Raw genomic sequence first — 21,792 nt, forward strand, 5'->3', positions numbered from 1 at the left:
TTTTATTTTTGAGTTATTGAGTATTTTGTAAAAAAAGGGGAGGGGTTTTTCACATGTCGTGCCGTATCTCAAAAACAATTTATGATTATTGCTTAAAATTTTACACACTTCTTAGTTATATTAATCTAAATTTCTGTATACTTTTTGGTTTTGATTCAAAATTTTATTTTTGAGATATTGATTTTTTTTTTTTTAAAAGGGGGGTTTTCACATGTTGCGCCGTATCTCAAAAACGATTTATGATTATTGCTTAAAATTTTACACACTTCTTAGTTATATTAATCTAAAGATCTGTATACTTTTGGTTTTGATTCAAAATTTTATTTTAGAGATATTGAGTTTTTTGTAAAAAAAAAAAGGGGGTTTTCGCATGTCACGCCGTATGTCAGAAACTATTTATGCTTATTGCATAAAAATTCACACACAAGACGACGGGCGTATCATGCACTCATGGCGCAGCTGTTTATTATTTTTGTCCTGAGTGTTTTCTGGGTTTTTGTCGAGCCTTCGACTTTTGTCGAAAAAGCGAGACATAGCGATCCTACATTATTATTTTAATAACTTTCTTAAACTAACCTGGATGTCTACCAAACTTGGACAGAAGCTTGTTTATGATCATAAGATAATATTCAAAAGTAAATTTTGTAAAAAAAAAATTCCATTTTTTCCGTATTTTACTTATAAATGGACTTAGTTTTTCTGCCAGGAAACATTACATTCACTCTGTGGTTAAAGTTTTTGAAATTTTAATAACTTTCTTAAACTATCCTGGATTTCTACCAAACTTGGACAGAAGCTTGTTTATGATCATAAGATAGTATCCAGAAGTAAATTTTGTAAAAAAAAAATTCCATTTTTTCCGTATTTTACTTATAAATGGACTTAGTTTTTCTGCCAGGAAACATTACATTCACTCTGTGGTTAAAGTTTTTGAAATTTTAATAACTTTCTTAAACTATCCTGGATTTCTACCAAACTTGGATAGAAGCTTGTTTATGATCATAAGATAGTATCCAGAAGTAAATTTTGTAAAAAAAAAATTCCATTTTTTCCGTATTTTACTTATAAATGGACTTAGTTTTTCTGCCAGTTAACATTAAATTCACTCTGTGGTTTAAGTTTTTAAAATTTTAACAACTTTCTTAAACTATCCTGGATTTGTACCAAACTTGGACAGAAGCTTGTTTATGATTTAAAGCTAGTATCTAGAAGGAAATTTTGTTAAAATTTTGTTCCATTTTTTCCGTATTTTTCTTATAAATGGACTTAGTTTTTCTTCCAGTTAACATTACATACAGTCTGCAGTTTAAGTTTTTAAAACATTTATTAGATTCATAAACTTTACTGGATTTTTACCAAACTTGGACAGAAGCTACTTACAATCAAAAGATAGTATATAGAGGAATATTTTTATTAATTTTTTTCCTCATTTTTGTTGAGCCTGCGATTAACAGCAAAAGTAGGCGAGACACTGGGTTCCGCGGAACCTTTACGAATTTTTTCTACATGAAAACGTGCACTTGCCTATTTCTGCTTATACTATTCTGAGATGACGTGCATCACAAGTTTTCCTTAGAAGACTTACACATTTTCTTTTGATAGGATTTAAACCCCATTTTTTGGCTTTGAGAACTATTTTTCAAAATTTCCCCATTGTGCTTTTGTAGCAATTTCATTTGATAAATGATCTCCTCCTACTTTTTTGTCGAGCCTGCGACTTTTGTCGCAGAAATCTTGACAGGGATAGTGATTCGGTGGAGGCAGCGTTAACTTACTTCTTATAAGCTTAATATTTCAGAAGGTTGAGGACCTGGATGCTTTATACTTTGTATATAGATGCCTTATGTTATGAAGTTTTCGTCTGTCATATGTCCTTTGTCCTTGACCTCATTTTCAAGGTTCAGTGACTACTTGAAAAAAAAGTTAAGATTTTTTGTAATGTTCATTTCTCTCTTATTATGAGTAATAGGATAACTATATTTGGTATGTGCATCCCTTGCACAGTCCTCATGCCTGTCAGACAGTTTTCACTTGACCTCAACCTCATTTCATGGATCAGTGAACAAGGTTAGGTTTTCGTGATCAAGTCCATATCTCAGATACTATAAGCAATAGGTCTACTATATTTGTCGTATGGAATGATTGTAAGGTGTACATATCCAACTGGCAGGTGTCATCTCACCTTGACCTCATTTTCATGGTTCAGTGGTTAAATTTAAGTTTTTGTGTTTAGGTCTATTTTTCTAATACTGTATGTAATAGGTTAGCTATATTTGGTGTATGGAAATATTTTATGATGTACATGTCAGTCTGGCAGGTTTTATTTGACCTTGACCTCATTTTCATGGTTCATTGCTCAATGTTAAGTTTTTTTTGTTTTGGTCTGTTTTTCTTAAACTATAAGCAATAGGTCAACTCTGTTTGGTGTATGGAATGATTGTAATGTTTATATGTCTGTCTGGCAGGTATCATCTGACCTTGACCTCATTTTCATGGATCATTGGTCAATAATAAGTTTTTGTGGTTGTTTGTTTCTTAGATACTAGATTTGATACATCAACTATATTTGATCCATGGAATGACTGTAAAGTGTACATGTCTGTCTGGCAGGGTTCATATGACCTTGACCTCATATTCATGGTTCATTGGTCAATATAAAGTTTTCATGGTTTGGTCTGTTTCTTGTATACTTTAAGCAATAGGTCAACTATATTCAATGTATGGAATGATTGTAAGGTGTACATATATTTCTGGCTCCGTTCATCTGACCTTGACCACATTTTCTTGGATCATAAGTTAATGTGATACTTGTAGTAAAACTTTATCTTTAGGGCTATTAACAAAAAATCAATGGTAGTAAAGCAGGCGAGACATTTCAGTGTGTGAACTCTTGTTTAGAATTTCTAATGATCCATATTTACATTTTTAGCTCACCTGGCCCGAAGGGCCAAGTGAGCTTTTCTCATCACTTGGCGTCCGTCGTCCGTCGTTGTCATCGTCGTCGTCGTTAGCTTTTTACAAAAATCTTCTACTTTTAACAAAACTTGGCCACAATCATCATTAGGGTATCTAGTTTAAAAAATGTGTCCGATGACCCCGCCAACCAACCAAGATGGCCGCCATGGCTAAAAATAGAACATAGGGGTAAAATGTAGATTTTGGCTTATATCTCTGAAACCAAAGCAATTAGAGTAAATCTGACATAGGGTAAAACTGATAATCAGGTCAAGATCTATCTGCCCTGAAATTTTCAGACAAATCTGACAACCTGTTGTTGGGTTGCTGCCCCTGAATTGGTAAATTTAAAGAAATTTTGCAGTTTTTAGTTATTATCTTGAATATTATTATATATAGAGATAAACTGTAAACAGCAATAATGTTCAGCAAAGTAAGATCTACAAATAAGTTGTCATGACTAAAATTGTCAGTCGACCCCTGGTTTATATCTCTGAAACTAAAGCATTTAGAGCAAATCTGACAGGTGGCAAAAATGTTCATCAGATTTAGATTTATCTGCCCTGAAATTTTCAGACGAATCCGACAACCCGTTGTTGGGTTGCTGCCCCTGAGTTAGTAATTTTACAAAAATTTTGCAGTTTTTTGTTATTATCTTAGATATCATTATAATATCTAATATCTAATACTATTAATTATGATTTTAACCTTATTTTACATGATTTCCAAAGCATCAGTAAATACAGGTGAGCAACACAGGCTCTTGAGAGCCTCTAGTTTGAATAGACATGTTGTTAAAGCTCACTTTTCTCCAATGACTGGGGTTATTACCAATGCTTGCTTATAACAACTGGGCATTTCAAAGAACCCTCATTTGACAGGATAATAAAAGTAAATTTGTACTATGAGAATCTTGCATTGATTTGAACCATCATCATTGTTTGAGTGAATGCATTACAGTGAATTATTAGATGGTAATAATTTGTGTTGAAAAGTAGTTTTCTGGCACATGCAGTATGCTGATGACCAGTAATATTGTTTGTTCAGAATGTCAAATAGATACACATACTTATTAGAATAACAAATTATTTGGCTTGACTGTTTATGTGTGAATTGCATAAAACACTTTTTTTTTAGGTTGGGTGAATACACTGTGTGGAGGTCAGTCACCAGGAGCCAAAGGATTTATGTTCTTTAAGGTTGATGTTGATCTAACTGAAGAAGGACAAGGTAATGAAAACATGTTGAAGTGACTATTATTTTGTTAAAAATATAAAAAAAGCAACCATTGACAATATGGAAATGGATTATTAGCATTATAAAGAATGGATGAAATCTTTACATTATAACACAGATTTTTTGGCGAAAAAAAGTAAATTTTATGGTTTGAACTTTGGGATGTTAAAATTATTCAATTACGACTAAATTTTTTAGACAAAAATGATGAAAATAATAGACACACAGGGCCTAATCTAGGATTTTGAAGAGGGAGAAGTGACTTCTCCTTCCATGAGAGAGAAGGAGAAGTGGTCAACTTCATGGAGAAGTGAGATTCCATTACCGTTTCAGGTGCATCGTTTTTTCATGCTTATCACTAAGAAAATTGTTTTATATTCAATAAAAGATATACTTGCAGTTTTTTCATATGTTATTGTACACAATGCATATATAGAAGTTCTTAATAAAAAGGTTTAGACAATATATAGTTGATATTTATTTATTGATACCATAATGTGTTCTTAATAAAATTTGTTGATTGGGACATGAGGGAGTAGCCTAGTAATATTATCAAGATGATGATGCATTAAATTCATGTGCATCTGCCTAAATTTATTTTTAAAACTCCAGAAAAATATGACTCCCAGTTTACCTGATGAATTTCACATGACTGGGAATTTAATTTATATCACCACTTGTCATTATTTTGTAAAACATAATTGAATGTCCAGGACATTAATGCATTTACATTAGTTGTAAATTGAGATTATCGTTAAAGATTGTAAGTCTATAAATGCAAATATCTTTCAATCGCAAATTAATTATCCGATAAACAGCTAATTTCTGTCATTTTTTAAAAATATCATCCATATCAACGAAGTGGTCATGAGAAAAAATCCACTGCTGATCACAATCTGGTCGAGTGTCATACGTTTGCAATCACGTTATCCATCAGCTGTCTTTCTACCTTTTATATTTCAATTTTTATTCAATGAATATAATAAATCTACCCTTAATTCCCACCCTATACCTACCAAATAGTAAAATTGATCGACTCGTGGAGGTAATAAAAATAAAACAAATCAGCTGAGTGATTACGCAACATCCTCAGATGAAAATCATCGTAAAACGATATCTTAAACAGACGTTCAGTTTTCCGTTTGAACAGTTTTGAAAGTTGTATCCGAGGATGTTCAAAATCTCCGTTGTATTTATTTAATTTGATCGTTTACAGTATTAGTCCTGGGTCGTTTCGAAAATCTCGATTTTCCTTGTCAGCCGCCATTTTTTTTTACCTGTCAGACTTGTCAATCACAAGTTGTCTCCCTTTTACAGATTTTGATAGCGATTTGACTTCGCTATGAAGTCAGTCGGCCGGCGAGATTTAGCGATTTTCAAAATTCTATGGCGACTTAAATCGTCATTTCGCTGGCAAGATTATGGCCTGGACACAAACTTGTTCTTATCTACTTTAGAATAGAAATGCTCTTCAAGTACTCTTTTAATTTTAAATAACATTTGTTATTACAACAACAAAAAAATAATTTCATTTGTTTCATAGTTAGTTCCCTTTGTATATTACAGAACACATTGATGACATCATAACTTTGACATATCAGTACTTTAACATGTTGAAGAGAGAGGGTCCTAAACAGTGGATATTTGATGAATGTAAGGTAGGTGATCAACAGATGATGAAACCAATTTTCGAACACAGGGGAATTATTTAGAATGCTGTTTTCTGTTCTGTGTCTATATTAAAACATGCTCACTACAACAGCATTCACCAAGGCAGTTAATAAGCTTAGAAGGTTGTTGATTATCAATGTTAAAGAGATTGAGTTTATTTTAAAAAAAATCAATTCTGAGGAAAATATGTTATCTCAAAATATAACTGTGTAATGAGACAGCAACCAAATGGCAAACATAATCAAGACATCTAGGGTGCTGTTTACAGTCCAACAAAAGATAGGTTTCTGTACAATTTGTCTAGCTTGAAATTGTCCCAAATCTATAAAAGTTGCAGATAGATTAAACAGAAAGTATTAAAGATCTGCCAACAACACCAAATTCAGTCATACTTATTTATTTTTATGCAGTATATGGCATTGCAAATTCAAGGATTTCTGATGTAAAGAAATATATTGACCTTATTTTCCATTTTAGGATTTGAGTGCAATGACATTTAGATTCAAAGGGAAGGAAAAGCCTAGAAACTACACAACACAAGTTGCTGGCCTTATACATGTAAGTTAATTTCATTAATCATACACATTTTAGAGATATACATATACTTCATATATATTATTTTGTTTCAATAAAAAAAAATTAAAACAGCCTTGCATTATTCTTCAGAAAAACCATAAAAAAGGAAAATAGAAATATGAAAATAATTTATATTTTTTTGATTGTAAAAAAAATCTTATCAACCATGTACATTTCAGGCAAAGGTATTAAAAACATTTTCACTACCTGAATAAAATAACCATCCTTATTAAATACTTAGTGCTGAAAGTCATTTGAATCTCAGTGAAAAAATAATCATAAGTTTTATTATCAGATTTAATTTTTCAGAAATACAGCTTATCTGAAGTGTTAAGCGGACCATACTTAATGTCAGAATTCCAACCTGATTTGATCACAATGGTATTGGACAAACTTCAGCCTGATAGAATGAGGTTAGATTGAACTCTGGGTTAAAGGTGACAATAAGATTTTTAGAATCAAGAGGTGTTTGAGATTCAAGCCTCTGAAAGCATAAATAGATTATAAAAGCTAGAAAAAACAGGTGTGCTCATACAAAAAATGATGATGCTAATGATGAACCAAAATCATAAGCAATTATCCTTTAATGGGGCCATGCATTGTCTAGAATTCTAATCCATAATTGGATTATGTTGTAGCCTTGTATGCAAAGTGTTTACTTGTTTCTGTTTTAAGTTTGAGTAATTAATAAATGTTATGTTGTTTTCCTTATAAATAACATTTTATTGTCAAATTCCAGTTTATCACTCTTTTTATCACTCTTTAAGATAATTGAATAAGTGTTCACAGGATTTTAGTTTTAATCCAATCGGACGTTTATTTAAAACCAATTATTAAATAATTCTGGTATCTTGATGAAATCTTGCATTTGAGGGAAGTACAGTATTTGGGCTTTATTTTTTAAATGATTTTGCTAGATCCTTGTTATTCAAGGCAGAATTTAAGTTGAAAACATTAACATTTCACTTTCAGGATCTTTGTAGTAAGTAAAAAGTTTGAAGATAAAACTAACATCAAAGAAAAATGGTATGGTACAGATTATAGTGTTGAAGACATCCCAGACTCTAAAATACAGGTAAAGTTATATTTGTATCAGGCCTTGAATGAGTAAGGATTATCTATTCCTGTATGCTAATCATTTTTTTATGCCCCCGCCGTAGCGGAGGGGGCATTAAGTTTTACCCTTGTCCGTCTGTACATCCTTGCGTCCGTCCCTCCCTACGTCCCAAAATTGGTTTCTGTTCTCTAACTTTAGTTTGCCTCAACCAAATGTTATGAAACTTATCCACAATGCTTATTACCACAAAACCCAGATCGAGTTTGAATTTTGGTGGCATCACTTTTACCGTTCGAGAGTTATGCCCCATTACAAATGGAAAAAATTGCTGAATTTTTCGTTTCCCTTATCTAACTTTAGTTTGCCTCAACCAAATGTTATGAAACTTATCCACAATGTTTATTACTACAAAACACAGATCAAATTTGAATTTTGGTGGCATCACTTTTACCGTTCTAGAGTTATGCCCCTTTACAAATGAAAAAATTGCTGATTTTTTTGTTTCCGTTCTCTAACTTGAGTTTGCCTCAACCAAATGTTATGAAACTTATCCACAATGTTTATTACCACAAAATACAGATCAAATTTGAATTTTGGTGGCGTCACTTTTATTGGTCTAGAGTTATGCCCCTTTACAAATGGAAAAATTGCTGAATTTTTCGTTTCCGTTCTCTAACTTTAGTTTGCCTCTACCAAATGTTATGAAACTTATACACAATGCTTATTGCCACAAAACTCAGATCAAGTACAAAATTAGGTAGCGTCACTTTTACCCTTCTTGAGTTATGTCCCTTTATAATGTATATGCAAGCGGGGGCATCATCTGTATTCCCCGTTTATTTTTTATATGTTTTAAGTTTTACAAAATTAGCTGATTGATTTGTAAAGATACATTATAAATCTGTGTGAAATTAAAACCATAAAATCTTTCAAATACTATGAATACGCAGAGATTTTATGGTTATTACAGCATAAATATAATTTTTCTACAAAATATGACAGTAGTTGTATATTTTTAACACATATTTGTGAGTGGGAAATGTTGCATGCATGTACCACAAAATTAATGACTCTTGAGATGTTTTTTTATAAAAACAAACATGGTAGCAAATTATTTAGTTAGAACTTGCATGTGCTCTATATTTTTGGGTTTAAAAACTATTTGAAAAATGTCTTGTATCTAAGATTTTTTTTTCATGAACACAATTAGAAGATAATTTTTCATGACTTCATAGCTACATTTATTGTGATGTAATGGATTAGAATCTAATTGTTATCTATAATAAATCATCTTTAAAATAGACACAAAAGTATTTAGATAAAATTTCTGTGAAAAAAAGGGCCCCTATTTCCCCCTGTCCCTTTGGGAGCATTCACAGAAGAATTCAGACCTGACCAAAAGCCAGGGGTTAACTCAGGTGCTGTTTCAGAGTTAGCAATCCACTTGTGGCAGATGTCAATATAAGAAAGGCAGCTACCCAAAATGAAAGCAAAACATGAATAATATCTGGAATTACATTATTTGCTAGTGGAGAATTTTTACTGATGAAATATTAATGTTTTCCCAGTAATAGCTTTAAGTGGAGCAGAACTGGGGAATTATTTCCCATAAGTATGCACAAGATGTCATTTATTATCTAGAGAACAACATATCTTCATAATGATAATAATGCACATAATTAATTAAAATTAACAGTTTTAACCATACATGTAGATACCAGTCTTAATGGGAAACAATCAGTTTCTTTGTCAATTATATCTGTTTTAAGCTGTTTCAGAAAACTGATGGTAGGAACTTAGGTAAATTAAGATAGGTTTAAGTCAACCAAAGTTATTCTTAGCAACTTTTTCTTTTAAATATCTACTTGTAGTTGAAAGAGCTGGAGATGAATTACAGATTGAAAGCACCAGTTACATAAACAAATTGTTATTACATGTATAGTTTGTGTTGTAAAGAATTTATCTGAATATACACTGAAATCAATGACGAATAAAGATTTGTTAACCTTCAAAGTGTATTAACTGCCATTGTAATTTTGATATTTAAGTATTGTCTCTAACATTTCTTATATGATAAATAACTATTTGCAGATGTGGAGTAAATGTGGAGAAAATGAAAACTTAACATTGCCAGAAAAGAATGATTTTATACCAACAGATTTTGAATTGGTAGCCAGGGAAGTAGATCCAGTAAGTTATTCCTACAGAATACTAGAAAGAACAAATGTAGATATTGTAAATTCAGAAATTTTTGTAATTTTGTAACTGGAGAGCATGGTTCTTATTAAAAAATTCACATTCTCTCCTCTAGGACTCGAACACAGGATCTCTGTGTTTCAAATCAACGCTCTAAACGACTGAGCTAAAGAAGTACTTCCCTAGTTCTACTCTTTATGACTGTTTAAGTATCTACTACTAAATGGAAGCAATCCTGTCACAATGTTGTTATTATTGCGAAAATTGTGCAGGATAGGTTTTGCAGAAATGAAAACTCTCATTTTAAGATTTGAAAGCATTATTTATTTTATTTGTATGCAGCTTTTTAATGGAATTGCAATAATTCATCTCCCATTTATTTCCCTTGTTTAATAATCGTAATGTTAAATGCACACAAACATTTCTGAATTTACAGAAGCTGATATTCAGGATGGCAAAATATATTGATAAACAAAAATGCTTTTATATATATTAATAATAATATTTACATTATTGTTATGTGAAATAAGTTAACAAAATAATTAATTCTCAACATAAAGCAAATGATGAAACAATTTTTATTTTATGACTTGTACATTATAAGAAACAGACAATAAATGTATGCTTCATAATGAAAAAAACCTGCCTTCTTCATGATGGGTACTCAGTAAATATATTTTGTGGATTGAACTTGTATGTTCAATCAGGGGACATAATTCACTTTATGCAAGCTGATTATCTACAATTACAAATTTTTTTCATGAGTATGCAGATCTGTAGCAGAAAGATAGAGATATCACAAAATTGAATTGTTAAAGTTTAATGGGACTGTTTTATATAGTAGTATGCTTCCGAATTTAAAAAAATCACTCTGATAAAAAAAAATATTGATTGCATTGAATTAAGTTTTTGCTTTTTATTAATTGACAAATATGAGGGAAACAACTTGATTTGCCACTTTGCTGATGGATTACTAATGTATGTGTTAATTATGAAATAAATGTTGTATCTTTTTTATAGACTTCATTACCAGAACTTATTAAAGACAGTGCTATGACACAACTTTGGTTTAAACAAGATGATACATATCTATTACCTAAAGCCTGTATTAATTTTGAACTAATTAGGTAGGTTAACTTCTATTTTTTGGATAAATTGCGAGAAGAATAATTATGTTAAAAGGCAGTCTCTGGTATTTCTTGTATGCAGTTAGTACAGGTATCCTCAGTAAAGAAAAAAAAAACGGAAATTCATTTAAGACCATTCTTCTTAATTAAAAAAACCTCTATATGAGAAAAAATAGTTTTGATTAAACAGGTGGAACAAACCATAGGCAAATTTATAGTTATTGAATGTTACTATGTGAAAGTCATTCCTGTATATATATCAATGTGAAAGGCTACAATGAGCACAGCATGAAATTACTTCAACAATCTGACCACGTTTTCCTTTACGTCTTTAAATTGTATGAGTTACACAAAATCCATAGAAAAATTAAGTTAAAGGGATCAAATAAAAAACTCAAATCAAAACTGGATAAAAAACAGATAATTTTAAAGCTTCAAAAGCATTCATGCTACATGATGTACTTGTATGCAGTTTTCTATCCAAACTAAGTTTTTATTGAATAATATATGCACATAATTTTTGATGCTGGAAAAAAGATAATAGTATAAATTTGTGTTTTTTGTTATATTACAGTTCTTTAGGTCGATCAGATCCAGTGAACTGTAACCTGATGTATCTGTTTGTATCCCTGTTTAAAGATGCTTTAAATGAATATGCTTATGATGCTGAGTTAGCTGGTCTACATTATGGCTTAGAATGTACAATATATGGCATGTCTGTGAGTAAAATATGTTATACCATCCCTCCAAAGATATATATGCTTTTCTTCTTCATGTAGTTTCAATGTTTTCTGGCATGATTTCGTAGAAATGATTACCAAGTGGACTCTTGATGTCATTGAAGATAACTTTTTGGGCAAATCGTACAGCTCTTTTATGTTCAGAAAAATAGTGGCATATGCTATATTGTTTGTGTATGCAAAATGATATGAAGTTTATACAGATGTAATTATAATGAAGTTTATACAGATGTTACTATAATGTATACATTTTCATTATATCATTATGTTTTAAGAAGATTATTCACTTGAGTTTACCTCTTAATTGTCTGCATTATTAATTATATTGGTTGTACTGAAATACTGGGATTTTCCAGTAAAACAAAACCATTAATTTCATGTATGAAATATATTGGATTATTTTATTCCCATGAGGTCATACAATAATGGCTGTTTTCAAGACATTGTCAGTGACGTTGCATCAAAACTAAATTGAGAATGTGTAGAAAAATTCTTTAAATGACCCCCCCCTCCCCCAGACACACACTTTTTTTTTGCAAAAAAAATAATTTTTGAAGAATTTTTCTTTTTAATTTCTGAAATGAGAAAAATTGACCCCCCACAATTTCTTTTTACCCCCCCCCCCCCCCCCCCCTTTTTCCCCCAAAAAAATTTCTTCCCTCAAGATATGGTCATTATCTCAATTCAAATTTCCAATGGAGTTTGCAACCATAATTACCCATTTAAATTTACCATAGTGCTTACTTAATCTATTTTATAATAGAATTTAAAATATGGTGTCAAATCTTTCATATGGATTTTTTTGTAAAAAAAAAAAAGATGCAACATTTGCAGATATTTTTACATGTCTTCCTTTATAAATATGCACTTCCTTAAACATAATTTAAAAGCAGTGTAAGGGAGGTAATCAAAACGTATTTGGATTACCTCCCTTACACTGCTTTTAAATTGTCTTAATTGTTCATTAACCATTACTTTATACATAATTTAAAAGCAGTGTAAGGGAAGTTTTAACACTGCTTTAAATTATGTTTCGTACTAAAGTATTTGTCCATTAACCAGGACACCCTTGTTTTTTCCCCTTTTTTGCCCCTAATTCCTAAACGGTTTGAGCCATAACCCCCCCCCATAGCAGATCCTAACTATCCCTTTGTGGTATGGAAACTTGGGTATAATTTCAGAGAGATCCATACACCGTTCCACAAGTTATTGTGTCGAAACTAGAAAAATGCTTATTTTTTACCCCTTGTTGGCCCCTAATTCCTTAACTGTTGGTACCATAACCCCCAAAATCAATCCCAACCTTCCTTTTGTGGTATTGAACCTCATGGTAAAATTTCATAGAGATCTATTCACTTAAACTAAAGTTATTGTGCGAAAACCAATGTGTCTTCGGACGACGACGACGCCAACGTCATACCAATATACGACCGCAAAATAATAACTTCAGTGATATATTTGATGGTCACTACGTTAATGATATGGGCTTTATGTATTAACTAGTATCCTAAATGCATGTAATATTGTAATTCTTATGGTTTGTAGAATTATTTATTTGTTGATACTTTAAATTGTATTTTCATACTTTGCAAAAAATATATAATCTGGTATACAGGTAAATAAATTAACAAAGCATGAAAGTGTGAAATTGTATTTACCAATAATTATTAATAAAGGTGACAACTAAAAGGTTACATTAAAAGTCATGAGTGCTGATTAACAAGAATTTGTAAATTAGTAAAAGCTTATTTGAAATATGTTCCCTTGTGGTCATAAATATGTTAAACAGGTAATGATCGTAAAAACAAGAGCACTCTCTTTCAAAAGGTGTTAATTATCAATTTGAATTCAAACATTGTACATAGATTACTTTCTGGATGAATTTTAAAACAATAATTCCTGCTATTTGACTTTCAAATCCCGACCTATGGTGCACACTCGTTATTCAGTTGGGGAGATTTGTTTTAGTATATGACATGACAGGAAATTAATATAGAATTCTAACACTTTTATATTCTTACATTTTATTTTTGTTAATAATGAAAAAATAAATTAATTTTAACTATTTTCTCAAGTACAACACTAACATCAATTAAGAACCCTGTGAACGGCCCCTTTAATGCTTTGCATTTACGGATATTATTGGGGTCAATGAAACAGCTACATAAACTATGCAAGCTGTAAATACTGCATGTCAAAGGCACAGAAGTAAACTGTGTGTCGGGGAGGGGGGGGGGTCATTTAAAGTTTAAAATGGCCCTACAGAAATGGGCATTGTTAACGAGTTGGGATATATAACAAATGTTTGTTTGTCTTCCAATGATTAATAACTTTAGTTAAATCTTGAGGAGAAGACTGATATGATGCCCTTCAACTGCAGCATACTGATAATGCCAGTGAAGAATACTAAGGAAAAGGAGTAGAGCCAGGAACCCAAATAAACGGCCCTGTTAAGGTGTTTTTTTTAAAACTTCAATATTAAAGTGAAACTAATGATTATGTATTGCTAAATGTATTATATTTGAATGTATGAAAATTATATATCTGCTTTATATTTATAGATATTATTAGTCTGAAATAGGAATAGATTTCATTGACGTCCATTTTTCTAGGAATTTGTCAATTTTTTCAACCTTTCTTCCTTATTTCATATGTGGCGCCACCCCTCACCCATTGAAATTTTTGTGGAAAAGTCAAGAATATGGTGTATAAAAAATATATTAGCAAAAATATTTGTGGGCAAAGGTTGGCGCTGCTGTTAATTTTTCTGAAAACCGTCATAAATTTTGCAGAATTCTGCCAAAAATCTGTTTTTTGCAAAAATTCAGCTACATTTGTAACATCACAAATAAGTCATAATGACGAAATTGGTGAAAATCTGTTTTGGCTGATACAATTGAACATTTTAACATATGTTTTCATAAAATTTTCCCCACATTATTGCCTTCAAAATTTTTTAAGATTTTAAGGGCAAATTTGGGAGTTATTGCACCAACTCCTTTAAAGAGATAAATGAAATTCACGTTTTGTTTTTAACATGAATTGGAATCTCCCTCCCTCACCCCATTTTGATATATATTTGGTCCAATAAGTTGGAGGAAACCCACTTGTGTATGGAATCATATGCAATTTTGTGCAACAACCAAGAATGTACATGCATTTGTTATTTCAGTCAATATGAAGCAATTATATATTTCATTATATAACTATTAATATTTTTCTGCATTATAAAAAGTGACCCGCTACCTTAGTGAAATTTTAATTGATTTTATGAAAAAAGTGAGTTTCTGTAATCCTATGAAATTATTAATTGACAAACTTTTTTGTTTTTCATGTACCTATATGATAATTTAGAATATTACATTTTTACAAATATACACTTGATTAGTTTTATACGACTGCAAATTTTTGGGATCGTATAATGGTATGATGTAGTCGTCTGCGTCTGCGTCATCATCGTCTGCGTTGTTGTCCGAAGACACATTGGTTTCCGGTCAATAACTTTAGTTTAAGTGAATGGATCTCTATGAAATTTTTTAAGAAAGTTCAATACCACAAAAGGAAGGTTGGGATTGATTTTGGGGATGATGGTCCCAACCATATAGGAATTTTTCTAGTTTCCAGACAATAACTTGTGTGTAACTGTATGGATCTCTCTGACATTGTACCACAAGGTTCCATATCACAAAGGGAAGGCTAGGATTGAGTTTGGGGTTAATTGCCCAAATATATAGGAATTAGGGGCCACAAAAGGGCCAAAAACAAGCATTTTTCTAGTTTCCGGACAATAACTTGTGTTTAAGTGTATGGATCTCTCTGAAATTGTACTACAAGGTTCCATACTACAAAGGAAAGGCTGGGATTGAGTTTTGGGGTTATTGCTCCAAGGGGGGTTTCAAAAAGTTGGAGGGGGGAATGGATTTTTTTTTCCAATTTTTATAGAGGATTCATATTTTTTTTTCTAAATTTTTCAAATTTGGAATGTTTGAAAAGTTTCAAGAAGAAATCTTCAATTGCACAGTATTGCGCAATAGATTTGTAAGATCTTTGACCACATTTATTTTGTGTCAGAAATCTATATTATGTCAAAAATTTGATCACAATCCAAATTCAGACAGTATCAAGCTTGAATATTGTGTCCAAATTTGTACCAACTGTTCAGGGTTTGACCTCTGCGGTCGTATCAGGCTGCGCACAGCGAAGCATTTTATTTGGGTTTTTTTTATAAAAGACAATTCACATAGCATTCTGTAAAATAGATGATGTAGATTGACATAAGAAAACAAACTTAAATATATAGAAAAATAACATTTTAAATGATATGATACAAGTTTGACTCACATATTAATATTTTGACAGGTATAAGAAGGTTGTCATTAAATGTTATTTCCATCTTAAGGATGTACTTAGGTGAGGTTTAGGAATTTTTGTCAGATGTTTGGACACCTTGGTTTTTTTCCTACGATACAGGGTAAAATATTTTGCCCCCATAACACCCAATTATATTTTCATATAAGACTTCAATAGCTCATAAAAGGTCATTTACCTAAATTTAAGCAGATTCTAGATTTCTTTTCTTTCGATTTGAGACCCAAATAATACCAATGCAAATATAAGGTAAAAGTCTTAGTCAGCCTTTTCCCGCCATTTTTTAAAAACTAAATATATGGAAAAGAAGCTCCATAACCTATCAATATTTTTAGCTTATTTTGTTCCTTAACTAATGTTCTTCTGACTTATGGTATCAATTTTAAATTCTAGATATTTTGAATTTCACCTTAGTACATCCTTAACATAGCTCTTCACTGGTTCTAAGTATACAATGGAAAAAAAGTAAAATGTATGATGAGCAAATAGTTTGTGTATTTAGAAGTCATTCAAGTGTTGAATATCAGTCCAATAAATAATATTGTTATGTATTGTTTATGGATTACTTCAGCACCCAGATATCTTCATTTTATACAGCTTGGCATCCTTGGCTGTACTATGTTTAGGTGTAGAACATCCTATATAGATCTGTCCAGTTTGAGAGAAAGCCAAGGCATATGGAAGTTTTATTCCATTGTCTGTTGTCTTTATGTATGTAATAAGCTGTCCAGAGTTGTTCAGGATGTGGAGGGTATTCGTATAAAGATCAACTACAATGACATTGTCTCTTGGTGTTGTCACTATTCTTACAGGTCTGAATGGTTTCTTCTTGTTGATTTCTGTATCCCCTGTATATATATTTATCATATCTCCTGCCTGATCTAACACTACCACTTTACCACTGCCTTCATGTGGATAATAATCTACCACATGTATATTACCATTACCGGTTGTAGTAATACTCCTTGAATATTTGAATATAGGTTGATTAAGTTTGTCATGTTCATACACAACTTCATGGTCTCCTTTCTTATTTATTACAAACACTGCTCCCTTTTCATCCTTAATACCTCCTATTATGACTTGACCATCACTGGTGACATGAATGGCTGAAGGATAGAAAGGATTAATGTCAAACACACTGTCTGTTACTTTACCAGTGGTATTGCTGATCATTTGTAGTCTGGATTTACCAACTACTGCCAGAAGTAGATCAACAGATGCAGTTATTGCCATACCATAGACCTTGATGTTGAATGTAGATATTGTCTTCAGACTTGTTCCTTCAGGTTTCACTTTCTGTATCACTTCATCTGGATCACAAGCTATCCACAGTGAATCATCAGGACATGGAGATAAATAACCAACCATGGTAAGATTAGTCTGATATTGATCAACAACACTAAAAGAAACCTTTGCTTCAGCTGATGGTATGCCAACACTTTGTAATACTCCAATGTTAGGCTGAGTTATCTCACCAGGAATAAATTGAAGTGTTGTTCTACGTGATATTTCAGGTGTGGGAACGGATACTTCTATTGATTTCTCCATTTGGCAAACTTCTTTGAAAAATTTAGTGATGTCAGTGGTATTAATGAAATCTTGAATATTACTATACTTTTCATCTATTTGTCTCTCACTTTTGGAAATGGCATTTATACTTTCTTCATTTGCTTTGGAGGAAGCTTGATGGTTCTGATCTAACTCATTTCTAAGTTTTGCATTATATTTTTCAACTGCTTGTTTTAAAACTTTCTCATGGTTGAGAATATCTGTGCATACATTTGCATACTCTGAATTCTCAGTGGTCTGAAGCAGATTCACCTGAGCCTTGGTCGCTATAATTTCTTCTTTTTCTTTTTGCAGTTTACTTTGTCCTTTCTTAAGTTTGTCTACCTTCAAGTTATATGCATCACTTATTTCGATTAGATCATGTTTCTTGTGAACCTTAACAACACAAGTAGGGCAAATGAGTTTGTCACAATTTGTACAAAAAAGGCAAGAAGATTGTTCTGAATGATCTTGACATTTAATGTTTGTAAAATCCAATCCTTCGCTAGACAGCCACACATTCTTTATGCTTACTACTTTATGATCCTTACCAATTCTTAGATGTATCTTATCTTTACATTTAATGCACATTAGAATTCCACAGGTCAAGCATTTCCATTTGGTATTCTCAGTTTCACATAAATTACAGTTTATGGGTCTCTGGGCTGTATTAACTGATTTAGAAAACGCCATTATTGAAGCTATTCTAATTCCTGGTTTGTATCCAGGTGACTGCAAAATATAACTGACCCGGTATAGGAAATATATAGATTTACATGTATGTTGTATAAAGGTATCATATCTTGATCAAGTAATGGTACACTATTGTTAACAGTTTAAAGATCTTCTTGATAATAGAACTATTCTTCTCTAAATAAAGAATTCTTTATCTTATAATCATATATCACAAAATGCTTTTTGAAACCATTATATTGAACAGCAAAGGAAAAAAATGTTATGGCCCCAGAACACAGCTACTTCGTAGTGCATTTCTTTTAGACAATAAATTCAAATTAAAAAAATCGCACCTGCTCTATCTAGAAAAAGATTTTTACAGTGTAGTGTACTACTTTTTGGACAAATAATATCAGAATTATAGAAAAGTCTACCAGCTCTTACTCAAAATATGGACACTTCTGTGTTAAGGGGGTCTATAATTCAGTTTGACAGCTTCAGACAGACTAATTTCTGACCTTTTATTACTTGAATTAATCACTGCTTTAATTAAAAATTGATCACCAAAATTTTTCTATCATGTAATTTCATCACCCTACTTAATATTTCATGTTCAATATTAAGAAGTATTAAATTGTGCAGATATATTTTATTGAAGTTGCCTTTTTCATATGAATAAATTGAGATTAGGGTTGTAAGTCAATGAGACAGCAACCCACCAACACAAAAACCAATAGACAGCTAGAGGCTTCAATATAAGTGTCTATACAATACATTAAGCTCTAAAGACTTAAAAAAGTTGTACTTAGATTTAACAGAGACTCTCAGACTATGAAAAATCTGCCAATTAGCATCAAATTCCATGAATGAGAAAAAAATACATAAAGATATGACAAATCTCAAATACTGTTGAGGTTTCTGACATGAACATGTGTGAGTTTATCACAATAGAGAAGGTACTGTAAAAGACCAGAAAGTTCCTTACATTTTACCTTTGACCTTTAGAGGATGAAGAAATTGATAAATATTTGAGGTATATAGAAGTTATTTGATATTAATATATTATAATGAAAAACAAAGTAAATATTTTTAAAAAAGAAGTAGGATATTTATCAAAACGGCTCGTTCATATGAAAAAAGTAGATGTTGGGTATACATCAAGGAGACAGCAACCAGAAGACAAGAAAACCTAAAAGAATTCAAGTGGTCAGCATATGGTCTTCTGCGATAGACAAGTGTCTAGAACACTTTTTCTTTTAAACAAATTATAAAACAATACTTGAGACAGTCCCAATATTCAGTCTTGAAATAATTGCAACTAGTACTCTTTTTTTTAGAATGTATGATTTTGATTTGTATATAATATCTATTCACTACATGCAATCTGTAACTGTTTTATATGTTCTAATTATGGTACATGTACATTGAACTATCATGACTATACGATTGTGTTAATATGTTGTATGTTTGCTTTTTGTCGAGCCTTCGACTTTTGTCGAAAAAGCGAGACATAGCGATCCTACATTCCGTCGGCGTCTTCGTGGCGGCGGCGTCCACAAATATTCACTCTGTTGTTAAAGTTTTTGAAATTTTAATAACTTTCTTAAACTATCCTGGATTTCTACCAAACTTGGACAGAAGCTTGTTTATGATCATAAGATAATATTCAAATGTAAATTTTGTAAAAAAAAAATTCCATTTTTTCCGTATTTTACTTATAAATGGACTTAGTTTTTCTGCCAGGAAACATTACATTCACTCTGTGGTTAAAGTTTTTGAAATTTTAATAACTTTCTTAAACTATCCTGGATTTGTACCAAACTTGGAAAGAAGCTTGTTTATGATCATAAGATAGTATCCAGAAGTAAATTTTGTAAAAAAAAAATTCTATTTTTTCCGTATTTTACTTATAAATGGACTTAGTTTTTCTGCCAGTTAACATTACATTCACTCTGTGGTTAAAGTTTTTAAAATTTTAACAACTTTCTTAAACTATCCTGGATTTGTACCAAACTTGGACAGAAGCTTGTTTATGATTAAAAGCTAGTATCTAAAGGGAAATTTTGTTAAAATTTTGTTCCATTTTTTCTGTATTTTACTTATAAATGGACTTAGTTTTTCTTCCAGTTAACATTACATAACAGTTTGCAGTTTAAGTTTTTAAAACATTTATTAGATTCATAAACTATCCTGGATTTTTACCAAACTTGGAAAGAAGCTACTTACAATCAAAAGATAGTATAGAGAGGAATATTTTTATTAATTTTTTCCTCATTTTTGTTCAGCCTGTGATTAACAGCAAAAGTAGGCGAGACACTGGGTTCCGCGGAACCCTTACGAATTTTTTTCTTTTATTATTATTTTTTACATGTATTGTATATGAGGGCCTCAGGGAAGATTAGTAATTGTAACTAACTGTGTTTACCCTCTTTAAATAAAGAATTTATTATAATTATTATTATAGACAATATTTGAAGGCCTAAACTGCCCATAGTCTAAAAAGTGGTGAAAAAATTAATCAGTCATGTGAAATGGTATGAATTCATAGTTCCCTACACTCAAAACTTTGAATTTTTGAAATAATAAGGAATTTCTATCTTCAGGAATAGATAACCCTAGCTGTATTTGTCAAAACCTTTCAGAATTTTGGACCCTCATAACTCTTCAACTTCGTACTTTATTCGGCCTTTTTTAACTTTTTTGTTTGAGTATCACTGATGAGTCTTTTTTAGTCGAAACGCTCGTCTGGCGTACACAATTTTATTCCTGGTATAGATGATGAGTTTATATTTAAGTTACTGTACTTTAGAGCACATTTATGCAGCAATATTATAAAAAGGTGAATTACATAACCTGAAAGATAGATAAAACTTTTTGCACAGGTTACCTTAAGATGGGATTTTTCAGAAATTTATGAGAATGTTATGCAATGGTTTCATTCTAATCTCTGTTAAGAACTTGAATATAACCCATTTTAACTCGTAATAAGAAAAAAACTGATGTTTTCTTTTTTTTTTTCAGTTTGCTATTGGAGGATATAACCAGAAACAGAAAGTTTTATTGGCCAAGATTTTAGAGAAAATGACAACTTTCAAAGTGGATCCAAAAAGATTTGAAATATATAAAGAAATGGTTGGTATAAGATGAATATGTAATTTCTGTGAATGTGTTGTGATATAAAGAAAGACACAAAATGACAAGTTTTACACTTTATAAATTACATAAACTGATATCATATAGACCTTGGTTCATTATTTGGTAGTAAGTGTAGGATATTTATCAAATGCCTGAAACTGAGTAATTATTCAGGAAAACAGGGAATAGATGAGTGAAACAATGAATGTGACATACTTTTTGGCAGTCATATCGCTGTCATGCTGTATGACCATTCCTCTTGGGGAGCAGTCAGATCCAGAAAACTTTGTTGTAAAGAAAACAGACATTAGCCCATGATAATGTTCCCTTAAAATTCCAAAAAGTATATTACATTAAGTTTCATTTCATCAAAAGGCATCAATTTAAAGACAATTTCTTAAAGACTTTTTCATTTTTGTATTTTTTACCTTCTTAAGTCACTGTGGTAATTAAACTTCTCTTTTCTATGAAAGGAATCAAATATCAGTAGATTGGTTGAATAAAC

At 31.2% G+C, this 21,792-nt stretch overlaps 1 protein-coding gene across 1 annotated transcript in view; it reads left to right on the forward strand.

Annotated features, from left to right (window-relative positions):
* LOC127733288 (insulin-degrading enzyme-like) overlaps positions 1-21,792 on the forward strand; it is a 58,624-nt gene that overhangs the window by 18,620 nt on the left and 18,212 nt on the right. The window contains exons 11-19 of the mRNA XM_052242642.1: positions 4,093-4,185; positions 5,758-5,849; positions 6,340-6,420; positions 6,748-6,851; positions 7,411-7,513; positions 9,587-9,685; positions 10,712-10,818; positions 11,393-11,537; positions 21,174-21,284. Coding sequence (XP_052098602.1) covers positions 4,093-4,185; positions 5,758-5,849; positions 6,340-6,420; positions 6,748-6,851; positions 7,411-7,513; positions 9,587-9,685; positions 10,712-10,818; positions 11,393-11,537; positions 21,174-21,284 — 935 coding nt within the window. The remainder of the gene's footprint in view (positions 1-4,092; positions 4,186-5,757; positions 5,850-6,339; positions 6,421-6,747; positions 6,852-7,410; positions 7,514-9,586; positions 9,686-10,711; positions 10,819-11,392; positions 11,538-21,173; positions 21,285-21,792) is intronic.

This window comes from Mytilus californianus, unplaced genomic scaffold, assembly GCF_021869535.1.
Source record: "Mytilus californianus isolate M0D057914Y unplaced genomic scaffold, xbMytCali1.0.p SCAF_3, whole genome shotgun sequence".
NCBI lineage: Eukaryota > Metazoa > Mollusca > Bivalvia > Mytilida > Mytilidae > Mytilus > Mytilus californianus.